This window comes from Heloderma suspectum, chromosome 6 (assembly GCF_057233095.1).
Source record: "Heloderma suspectum isolate Gila_16-S chromosome 6, 16-S_ref, whole genome shotgun sequence".
Lineage (NCBI taxonomy): Eukaryota > Metazoa > Chordata > Lepidosauria > Squamata > Helodermatidae > Heloderma > Heloderma suspectum.
In genome coordinates this window covers 29,044,415-29,056,924 of record NC_139463.1, presented here as the reverse complement: position 1 = coordinate 29,056,924, position 12,510 = coordinate 29,044,415, and the positions used below count along the sequence as shown (strand labels likewise).

At 43.7% G+C, this 12,510-nt stretch overlaps 1 protein-coding gene across 1 annotated transcript in view; it reads right to left on the bottom strand.

The window, feature by feature from the left end:
- UNC5D (unc-5 netrin receptor D) overlaps window positions 1–12,510 on the bottom strand; it is a 721,393-nt gene that overhangs the window by 179,928 nt on the left and 528,955 nt on the right. The window contains exon 6 of the mRNA XM_084807245.1: window positions 4,545–4,725. Within this exon, the coding sequence (XP_084663371.1) occupies window positions 4,545–4,725 (181 nt within the window). The remainder of the gene's footprint in view (window positions 1–4,544; window positions 4,726–12,510) is intronic.

Below are 12,510 nucleotides of genomic sequence, written 5' to 3'. Positions count from 1 at the left end.
TCTGTGCTAATCGCCATGTTTTTTTTTTAAAGGTGATTGGCAGCACTTGCCCATAGACCTATATGCAAAATAGCTCTGTGAAATAGAGTCTATGGGCGATTCACAGCACTTTTTGCATATAAGTCTATGTTCTGCACCCCTGTTATCTATCAAAGAGACAATATTTCAGTAAACCCTTTCCTGAGCCCCTGGGTAGGATCGAATAATACTGTTGTGCCTCCATGAGTTCCATTGCTCCTGCAGGACCCACCACTAGTGGAACGAGAAGTAGAGCTTCCTACAGCAGCCCCAGAGATGAATGGAAATCCTTGTTTCCAGAATGGGAAGTTCAGTGGAGCTTCTTTTTGAAAGCTCTGCCGACCTATCCCATTTCAGAATCAAGTGTTTCCACATTGTCCGGCTGCTTCTGGGACCACTAGTTTCATGGTGCCCTAGTGGTGGGTCCCAGCAGGGCCCAGGAAGGACTGGATACTGCCCACTGTAACCTCATTTTACTGCCAAGTGATCTTCCCCTTGGCTATACACATTCCTCCAGCATCCATCTCTGGCCGGTCCAGACCATATAGACTGGAAGCTTTCTGGGTAGAGACCGCATATGTTGTACAGCCCCTAACATACTGTTGGCACAAAATAAACTCTGTAGCGACAGTAGCAGCATTTGTGTTGGAGGCATAGACTGAGTTTTATGGGGGGGGTTTACATAAGCCTATACACATTTTATTTCTCTCAGCTGTTGACCCCTGGGATGGGCTAGTTATTTCAGAGTGTCTGTTTGCACCATGATTGCCTAGCTGCAATTTAATAATTTGTGGTGAAGCATGTCATTTGGAATGGCTATTAAGCATAATGTTTGTTAAGTTATCATGGAGGTATGTTAGGATTGTCTATCAATCAATGGGTTTTAAAGCTAATTAATGATCATGTTGTTAACTGTTTATTCTATTCACTGATTAAAATGCACACTGCAATATCTTAATTCCAAGTGATATTTTTAGAACAGTTAAGGATGATGTTACCATTACTTATTTAAGAAAGATATTTCCATTACTCATTACTCATGTCTGTGGATAAGCCATTTATTGTTTGGGGTGGGGGTGGGGGACTCATTAACTGAATAAATCCAAGGATATCTTTTTGGCATACTGGGAGCTTCTATTACAACTTACTCCAGTTCATTAAAGAGGAGTGTGGTTTTTAAATGCAGGGGTGTGTGTGAAATGAACGAGGAGCATCCCTTTTGATTAGGAAATGAAAGTGTGTGTGGGGGGGGATGAAATGAACAAGGAGCATCCCTTTTGATTAGGAAATGAAAGTGTGTGCGTGTGTGGGGGGGGATTCATTTTGGTTACCAAACAAACAGGAATACATACATGCAATAGAAACAAATGAGTTCAGACCGGACATCTATGCAATCATTTCCATCTGGAACACATTCATTTCTTTCTGTTTTGTTTCTCCTGACTGCAGCAGAGAGATCAGTTTGAGGTCACCCCAACACATGCTGGCAAACATGTCCAACAATCTGATGCGTGATCTTTCTACACAGAACCGTCCAGTCACAATGGCAAGTGGAGAGATGTGAATGAAAATAAGAGAGAGAGAGATTGCACATGCATGCCAGGCTGTTCTTTTTCTGTGTTAGCTCTTTCATCTTTGGAGATAGAACTTTTTCAGGTTTGTCTGTGCTTCACCTTTGTGTAAGCACCAGCACCACTTCCATCTTTGCAATCATCATCTTACAGTTCCTTTAAAGCAGGGGTGGGGATGTTTGGTCCTCAATATGTTTTTGGACTGTATCTCCCATCAGCCTGGAGGGCCACGTGTTTCCCATCCCTGCTTTAAAGTACATTAACCCACTGTACTAACAACTTGGAAGAAAGAGGTGAGACAAGTGTACTACATGGAGCAGGGCCACCACATTATTTATTTTCATACTGAAGACATGCAGCAAAGGCCTACGAACTGTGTAGACTCCGTCAAGGCGGGTATTCACATAGCTACCTTCTCTTCACTACAAATTTAAGGGTATAAACAGTATATTATCATTTCCACCCGGCCATCTCCTGGTTGAGGGAGGTCATCCCACCCACTAACCGCCCAGCCCAAAGTCTCAAGTCTTGGGTGGGTTCTCCAGGCCAGCTTCAAAGGAGATCATTTCCCCAACACCTGGAGCCATTGTCCTAAAGGACAAGTCTACAGCAATGATGACAATGTCTCAGGACACTCAAGAATGCTAACTTGCTGATCTTATTTCCTGCACTCCTCTGCCATTCTTTTTGAAAGCTCTGCCGACCTATCCCATTTCAGAATCAAGTGTTTCCACATTGTCCGGCTGCTTCTGGGACCACTAGTTTCATGGTGCCCTAGTGGTGGGTCCCAGCAGGGCCCAGGAAGGACTGGATACTGCCCACTGTAACCTCATTTTACTGCCAAGTGATCTTCCCCTTGGCTATACACATTCCTAGTGTGGAATAGGTGAAAATATATGTTGGTAGGTCAAATAAGGCTAATGGGTTTTTTAAAAAATCCTACTCAGACCCAAGTTGACCAGTAACACCTAAACTGAATCAGTTAGGGCAGGAGGGTTGGTACTGCAAATATCAGGAAGAAGCCCTAGAAAGGGCAGAGTGGACTTAAATAGTGGACTTGAATATGAGCCAACAATGTGATGTGGCTGCAAAGAAGGCAAATGCTATTTTGGGCTGCATTAATAGAATCATAGCTTCCAAATCCTGGGAGCAACAGAATAAAATTTAACAGGGATAAATTCCAAGTTCTGCACCTAGGAAAAAGAAACCAAAGGCACAGTTACAAGATGGGGCATACTTGGCTCAAAAGGACTACAAGTGAGAAGGATCTTGGAATTGTTGTCAACCACAAGCTGAATATGAGCCAACCATGTGATGTGGCTGCAAAAAAGCCAGATGCTATTTTGGGCTGCATTCATAGAAGTATAGCTTCCAAATCACATGAAGTAATAGTTCTCCTCTACTCAGCACTACTTAGGCCTCATCTGGGGTACTGTGTCCAGTTCTGGGCACTGCACTTTAGGAAGGATGTAGACAAGCTGGGGAGGGTTCAGAGGAGGGCAACAAAGATGATCAGGGGACTGGAAACAAAGGCGTATAAAAAGAGAGACTGAAAGAAATGAGCATGTTTAGAGACTGAGGGGAGATATGATAGCACTCTTCAAGTACTTGAAAGGTTGTCCCAGAGAGGAAGGCCAGGATCTCTTCTAGGACATGGAATAATGGGCTCAAGTTACAGGAAGCCAGATTCCAGATTCCAAGAACGTCCTGACTGTTAGAGCAATATGACAATGGAACACATTACCTAGGGAGGTGGTGGGCTCTCCCACACTGGAGGCATTCAAGATGAGGCTGGACAGCCATCTGTCAGGGATGCTCTGACTTGGATTCCTGCATTGAGCAGGAGGGTGGACTCGATGGTCTTATAGGCCCCTTCCAACCATACTATTCTATGTTCTATGAGGCCCTGCAATGATCCAACACCATGCACATCTGCTTCCTTCTTTGGTTATGCCATTCTAGGAGCAGAAATAATGCCATCCCACACTATGTGGTGGACTTGGGGTGTTGGATTGTGTTTTTTCTACCTGTCCCATTTCCCCACTATTAGTTTAGAAGTTAGGCAGTGTTTCTATGCCATATTCAGTTGCCTATAAAATGGGGACCCTTCGTTCTTATCTGTCTGCAGTTTGGCAGATCTGATCTCTTTGAAGTGTAGCACACTGTCTGAAAATCATGGGAAATATTAAGGTTACAGGGAGCAGAAGTGCCACAGGGTTTCCTCCTCCTGTTGAAATTCATGGGAAGCAAAATGAAAACAGATTAAATTCATTACGAAATAAAAGTGATTCTAATTAATAAACAACACAATGAATGACAGTATGAACAATGAAAACAAATGGAGTAATGGAATGAAATTGTGCCTTCTAATATAGTACAGGGGATCCATCCAGAAGAAAAATAAAGCCCCACAACATACACAGATTTTCCCACAAGCATCTCTATAGTGAACCAATGAAATGGAGCCATTTCGGAACAAATTGGACCTCTCGGAGGGAAGTGGGGCCGTATTGCTATCCCCGCTCAGTCCCAACTTCTATACATTCATCAGCAATGTATGGACAGAGCCTACACATGTACATCTTGTAGCTTCTGTCCATATAGTTGAAGAACGAAGTCTCTGGTCCTCAATTGCACAAAGAACGCCTGCATGAACTCAAGTTGCATGCATGTGCAAATACACAACTGATTTCACACACACACACACACACACACACACATTTGTACACTCTCTATGCACACACACAATGAACATTTAGAAGTCAGAAAGGGGACATCAACATAATTTCCTTCAATCTCCACTGTTGGAAGGCCATCCAAAAGGCCACCTCTGATTTAAATCTGTTTTAAAATCTCACTTATGCTTAAAATGAATTAATTAAGTGATTAACTGTACCAGTCAAAAGAGATTGACACTTGCAGGCCAAGAAGTCACAGCCTTTCACATCTACTTACCATACACAACTACTGTGGCAGAAAGGCTTCTTCTCTCGGCAACTACATTGGCCGCCATACATGTGTAGTTCCCGGAATCAGACAGGCGAGCTTGACGGATGATAAGGTTGTGATCCGCTCGGGTATCAATATTCTCATCCTGCTCAGCATCAATGGGTTCTTCATTCTTAAGCCATTTCACCTGGTACAGGGCAGGGGGGTAGAGAAAGCAGGATAGCACGAGGGAAGGATTAAAATATGTATATCCCATCTCTCCAGTAGGTGAGACAGCTGACATCGCAGGTCAGCCAATGAAATTGGTTTGCAGTAGAATCAAGACAGACAAATGGATGTACCTCTTCAAAAGACATCATCCAGTTATAGAATTCACTTACACCATTAATGTAGTTGCCACCAACTTAGATGGCTTTTAACATGGAATTAGACAAATTCATGTGGGACAGATTTGTTAGTCATGATGGTAATGTGGAACACTCATGTTTAGGGGCAGCATTCCATTGAATACCAGGAGGGATGGTGCGGGCGCCCAATTCCATCTGGAAATGTGGCAGAAACCCCCCTGCCCACCCCAAGCCCTGCTCTCCAAGCCCCTGCCCCCTATTGCCCCCCGCCTGCAAGCAGTGAGCGGCCCACGCTAACCCTGGCAGCCTTGTAGAGCTCCGCGGTCACCATTCTTTGAAAATTAAAATGGCGATCGCGAAAACGCTCATATTTGTGTATGCGTGAAAATGCACATTTTTGTGAATGTCCATATTTGTGTATGCAGAAATACACATTTTGAGCATGCGCAAAATGCACACTTCTGCAAACATGCACATTTTGCGTATATGCAGATATGAGCATTCACAAAAATGTGCATTTCCATGCATGCACAAATATGCACATTTTTGCGATCACCATTTTATTTTTCAATAAAAAGTATGGGCTTTTTATTGAGCGCAGGAGGGGCCTGAGTGCAGTCTAGGGACTGGAGCATGAGGGCAGGGGTGGGGGGGGGGTGCTCAGAGAACCCAGCCAGGGATGGGTTTGCATATCCCTAAATACCCATTGCTGGCGAAATAGCAATGGGGCAGGGCTGGACAAATCTGTCAATTTCAGTTTCTCATTTTTCTAGCCTTCCTTTTAGTTTGTCTCAAACTTTCATTTTTTTCCCCAATGTTAAGTTTAGTTCACCCTGATCTTTCTCCCCCCCCCATCTTAAGTTCAATTCACCCTGAACATTGAGAATTTGGGGGGGGGATCTATATTTATTTTATTTTTATAAGTGAAATAAACAGTACCAACAACAGAGTCAAAATCTTCAGTTTCGAACATTACAGTATTCTGGGGAAGAAAAGAAAAAAAAAGGAGGAAAGCAAAAGAAGGAGAAAAAGAAAAGAAAATTATATCTAAGCTTCAATGAAAGCAAACCAAATATCCAAATATAAGTCCAATTGCAAATTATATCTATACAGCACTCTTCCAGACATTGCAGGTATTATTCATTCTTCAATCTGCTGCTCCATAAACGGTGAGCCTTGTCTTTCAATGTTATAACCTCAGTCTTATAGCAAATAAACAGGAGCAAACAATCCACTTCCATTAACCATATATTACCAAAGTTTAACCAACAAGAAATAATCATAATCATAATCCCATAATAATGATAGTAATGCTAATATTAATGATATTTTTTTAAAAAAAGAAGAAAAAGAAATTTATGAGAAGGATAAAAAGGAAAAAGGAAAAACAAACTATTTAAGTAATATATCTAAAAATATATTTATATGTGTACTCACACATACACACATCAACAGGAATTTATACAATATAACACACAAAGGAGAAAGGAAACAGAAATATACACTGAGAATTTTTTTTTTAAGCTTGCATGGAGATGTGTACACATTTTTGTTTGCATTTCTCCTGATGCATGCATTTCTGTGTGCAATTTTACCTAATATACACAATTTTCCAAGCATTTTCCTAATATAATACAATTTGATATTATTTTCACCAATATATGCATTTTGAAGGATAACTGCGTTTTGGTTCACATATTGGTTTGAAAATGCTAAATTAAATAAGTTTACATTACAATGTAAACAGAATGTATTTCTCCCTAAAACTGCTGTAAGTAATTTATCCACATCATGGGACAAAAACAAATCTTATCATTGTACTTCAGTCTCTCCAGAGCAGTGAGACATTTCAACGGCAGCAATATTGAGGTTTGGTTTTATTTGAATGAGAGAACATTGAAGTTGTAAAGTATCTTTGCAATATTTTATTTAAGAACATAAGAAGAGCCACAGTGGGTCAGACAAAGAGTCCATCTAGACCAGCATTCTGTTTACACGGTGGCCAACCAGCTGTTGACCAGGAACCCACAAACAGGACATGAGTGCAGCAGCACACTCCTGCCCATGTTCCCCAGCAACTGGAGCGCCTAGCATACTGCCTCTGATACTGAAGGTAGCATATAGACATCAGGACTAGTAGCCATTGATAGTCTTCTCCTCCAGGAATTCACACCCTGCCATCCAAATTGGTGGCCATCACTATGTCTTGTGGTAGCAAATTCCATAGTTTAACTATGTTCTATGTGAAGAAGTACAAATATGCTGGTATAGCAAAGGGATGGAAGGATCAGCCAATTTCCGATGAATGTAAGTTTTGAATGTATTCAGTCATACTCATAAATCCATTCCATACCATTTTCTCCATTAACACCCCCTACACAGTTAAATTGTAAACTGTAACTAGGGATGTGTGAATCCACCCTTGCCCACCCTTGGACCCACGCTCAAGCCCCCATGAGCTTGGAGAGTCACCTGCAGTCACCCCAGCCCTGTCTGCAAGAGACCACCATTTTGCTGAATTTCTTTTTTTAAATGAAAAAAAGAGCTAATTAAAAATGTACGTATTTGAGTATGTGTACATTCAGGCTGGGAAAGCTTGATCTATGCAGTATTAGAGGGTCCAGATCAGTAAGAAATTTGTGCAGTTTGCATTTCAGTGCAAAACTAGCAAATTCATACTTCCCAAGCTGAAACACAAACCAGACCACTGTTTGCCATCAAAAACTGTACATTTCTTAAGTTCACAATTGTTGTTGTTCAGTTGTTCAGTCGTGTCCGACTCCTCGTGACCATAGCACGCCAGGCCTTCCTGTCCTGCGCTCTCTCCCGGAGCGTGCTCAAGTCCATATTCATTGCATCAGTGATGCTATCTAGCCATCTCATCCTCTGCCGTCCCCTTCTCCTTTTGCCTTCAGTCTTTCCCAGCATCAGGGTCTTTTCCAGAGAGTTTTCTCTTCACATTAGGTGGCCAAAATATTTGAGCTTCAGCTTCAGTATCTGTCCTTCCAATGAGCACTCAGGGTTGATTTCCTTTAGGATTGACTGAGTGATTTGACCGCCTTGAAGACCAGGGGACTCATAAGAGTCTTTTCCAGCACCACAGTTCGAAAGCATCATTTCTTCGGCGCTCAGCCTTTCATATACTCCAGCTCTCACAGCCATACATTACTACTGGGAAAACCATAGCTTTGATTAGACGGACCTTTGTCAGCAAGGTTATGTCTCTGCTTCTTACTATGCTGTCCAGGTTGGCCATAGCTTTCCTCCCAAGCAAGCATCTTTTAATTTCATGGCTACAGTCACTGTCTACAGTGATCCTGGAGCCCAAGAAAATAAAATCTGTCACTGCTTCCATTTCTTCCCCTTCCATATGCCAGGAAGTGATGGGGCCAGATGCCATGATCTTTTTTTTTTTAATGTTGAGTTTAGGGATGGACAAAAGTCCCTTACCTGTTTTCGAAGCTTGCTTCGTGGTGGGGGGGAGGTGCTTCGGTTCTCCCCCCGAAGTTCAGGCGAGGGGGGGAGGCACCCCGCCTTGCCCGGCCGAAATTCAGGCCGGGGGGGAGGAGCCCCATCCCTCACCGGCAAAATTCAGGCCGGGTAGGAGCTCCCCATCTACGCGGCCGCGAAAAAAAAGTAACACACACACACACCCATGATAGGCTACGTAACGATTTACATAGCCTATCACGACTAGATTTCCAAAGTCAGCCGTGATAGGCTATGTAAATCGTCATGTAGCCTATCACGGGTGACTTTGAAAAAAAAAAAGCGCGTACGCAAATGGCGGCTCCCATGGGGACTGCCATTTTCGTTCCTTATTTTGACACGTCTAGTCTACGTAAAGATTTACGTAGACTATGGCGAAAATAAGGGCAACGCAAATAGCATTCCCTTATTTTCACCGTAGTCTACGTAAATGTTTACGTAGACTAGACGTGCCAAAATAAGGAACGCAAATGGCGGCGCCCATGGGCCGCCGCCATTTGCGTACGCGCTTTTTTTTCAAAGTCACCTGTGACAGGCTACATGACGATTTACGTAGCCTATCACGGCTGACTTTGGAAATCTAGCCGTGATAGGCTACGTAAATCGTTACATAGCCTATCACAGGTGTGTGTGTGTGTTTTAATTTACTTTTTTTTTTGGAATGGCGGTGGCGGCAGCCAGTCAGGAGACTGGCCGCCGCCCCCGCCTCCAACAAAACGCCACCGAACCGCCGCCGGGACCCGCTGCCGAGAGGGACATTTGGCTACGGTAAGTCCCATCCCGGGGGGGGCGGGGGGCCGGCGGAGAATTTCCCCACCAATTTCGGGGGGCCGAATGCGTTGGCATTCGGCCTCCCGAAGATTCGTGGAGAAATTCTCCGCCATCCATAGTTGAGTTTCAAACCAGCTTTTGCACTCTCCACTTTCATCCTCAACAAGAGGCTCTTTAGATCCTCTTCGCTTTCTGCCATTAGGGTGGTATCATCTGCGTATCTGAGGTTGTTGATAATTCTCCGGGCAATCTTAATTCCAACCTGTGATTCATCCAGCCCGGCGTTTCTCATGATGTACTCTGCATATAAGTTAAATAAGCAGGGTGACAATATGCAGCCTTGTCGTCCTCCTTTCCCAATTTTGAACCAATCGGTTGTTCCATGTCTGGTTCTTACTGTTGCTTCTTGACCCTCGTACAGGTTTCTCAGGAGACAGGTAAGGTGGTCTGGTACCCCCATCTCTTTAAGAATTTGCCACAGTTTGTTGTGATCCACACAATCAAAGTCTTTAGCATAGTCAATGAAGCAGAAAGAGACGTTTTTCTGGAATTCTCTTGCTTTCTCCATGATCCAGTGAAAGTTGGCGATTTTATCTCTAGTTCCTCTGCTTCTTCGAAACCCAGCTTGTACTTCCGGTAGTTCTCGGTTCACATACTACTGAAGCCTAGCTTGTAGGATTTTGAGGATAACCTTGCTGGCATGTGAAATAAGCGCAATTGTATGGTAGTTTGAACACTCTTTGGCATTGCCCTTCTTTGGAATTGGAAGGTAAACTGACTAGGGATGGCAGAGAATTCCGCCACGGATCTCAGTGAGGCCGAATGCCAGTGCATTCGGCCCCCTGAAATATGTGGTGGAACGGCCTGCCCCCCACCCCCCGTGGATCCCCTCCAGGATGAGACTTACCTGCGGCAGATCTTCTGGGTGGTGGCGGCGGTGGCGGCTGCGGTGGCTGCAGCAGCTGGTCTTCCAACCAGCTGCCGCCGCCGCCATTTGTAGTCTTGTTGCTTTTTTTTTTTTACAAGACATGATAGGCTACATAAAGACTTATGTAACCTATCATGTCTGGCTTAAAAAAAAAACGTGTACGCAAATGGTGGTGGCTACGGCTTCCGCCATTTGTGTTCCTTATTTTTGGCCATCTAAGTCTACATAAATATTTACGTAGACTAAGACGGCAAAAATAAGGGGAACGCAAATAGCATAGCGGAGGCTATTTGCATTCCCCCTTATTTTTGCCGTCTTAATCGACATAAATATTTACGTAGACTAAGACAGCCAAAAATAAGAAATGCAAATGGCGGCGGCCGTAGCCGCCACCATTTGCATACGCACGTTTTATGTTTTTTGTTTTAACCCAGACGTGATAGGCTACGTAATTCTTTATGTAGCCTATCACAGCTGAATACAGGGATGCCAACAGCGGCGGCTATGGCCACCGCCATTTGCGTCCCTGCTAGCCATCGGCCGGATGTCTGGATGCTGGTGGAGCCAGCTGGCGGCTCTGCGGAATCCCCGTGGAGTGGAGCCAGCTGGCCAGGATTCCGGGGGGAGGGACGGAGCACCTCCCTCCCCAGCAGAACCTGGCTGAGCCAGGTAAGAGGACTTTCGTACATCCCTAAAACTGACCTTTTCTAGTCTTGTGGCCACTGCTGAGTGTTCCAAATTTGTTGGCATATTGAGTGCAGCTCTTTAACAGCATCATCTTTTAGGATTTTAAATAGCTCAGCTGGAATACTGTCATCTCCACTAGCTTTGATGTTACTAATGCTTCCTAAGGCCCACTTGACTTCACTCTCAAGGATGTCCGGCTCAAGTGCAGTGACCGCACTCTCATGGCTATCAGGGACATTAAGATCTTTCCTGTATAGTCCTTCTGTGTATTCTTTCCACCTCTTCTTAATCTCATCTGCTCCTGTTAGGTCCCTGCCTTCTTTGTCCTTTATCATGCCCATCTTTGCATAAAACGTTCCCTTGAGATCTCTGATTTTCTTGAAGAGATCTCTAGTCTTTCCCATTCTGTTGTTTTCTTCAATTTCTTTGCATTGTTCATTTAAAAATGCCTTCTTGTCTCTCCTTGTTATTCTCAGGAACTCTGCATTCAGTTGGATATATCTTCCCCTTTCTCCCTTGCTTTTCGCTTCCCTTCTTTCCTCAGCTACTTGTAAAGCCTCATCAGACAGCCACTTTGCTTTCTTGCATTTCTTTTTCTTTGGGATGGATTCAGTTGCTGCCTCCTGAACAATGTTATGGACTGCTGTCCATAGTTCCTTAGGCACTCTGTATATCAAGTCTAATCCCTGAAATCTAATCCTCACCTCCACTGTATATTCATAAGGGATATGCAGGTATGATTTAGGTCATTCCTGCATGGTTTAGTGGTTTTCCCTACGTTCTTCAATTTAAGCCAAAATTTTGCAAGAAGCAGCTCATGATCTGAGCCACAGTCAGCTCCAGGTCTTGTTTTTACTGACTGTATTGAGCTTCTCCATCTTTGGCTGCAAAGGACATAATCAATCTGATTTCGATATTGACCATCTAGTGATGTCCATATGTAGAGTCACCTCTTGTGCTGTTGGAAAAGAGTGTTTGCTGTGATCAGCGTGTTCTCTTGGCAAAACTCTATTAGCCTTTGTCCTGCTTCATTTTGTACACCAAGGCCATGCTTGCCTGTTATCCCGGTGATTTCTTGACTTCCTACTTTAGCATTCCAATCCCCTATGATGAAGAGGACATCTTTTTTTGGTGTTAGTTCTAGAAGGTGTTGTAGGTCTTCATAGAACCGATCAACCTCAGCTTCTTCGGCCTCAGTGGTTGGGGCATAGACTTGAATTACTGTGATGTTGAATGGTTTGCCTTGGATTTATACTGAGATCATTCTATCATTTTTAATATTGTTCCCCAGTACTGCTTTTCCCACCCTTTTGTTGACTATGAGTGCTACTCCATTTCTTCTAAGGGATTCTTGCCCACAGTAGTAGATATGATGGTCACCTGAATTAAATTCACCCATGTTTGTCCATTTTAGTTCGCTGATTCCCAAGATGTCGATGTTCAATCTTGCCATCTCATGTTTGACCACCTCCAGCTTACCTTGATTCATTGATCGTACATTCCAGGTTCCTAAACAATATTGTTCTTTACAGCATCAGATTTTCTTTTCACCACCAGACACATCCACAGCTGAGTGTCCTTTCGGCTTTGGCCCAGCCGCTTCACTCTTTCTGGCGCTACTTGGAAGTACCCTCTGCTCTTCCCCAGTAGTATATTGGACACCTTCCGACCTGCGGGGCTCATCTTCTGGTGTCATATATTTTAGCCTTGTGATAAGTTCCATGGGGTTTTCTTGGCAAGAATACTGGAG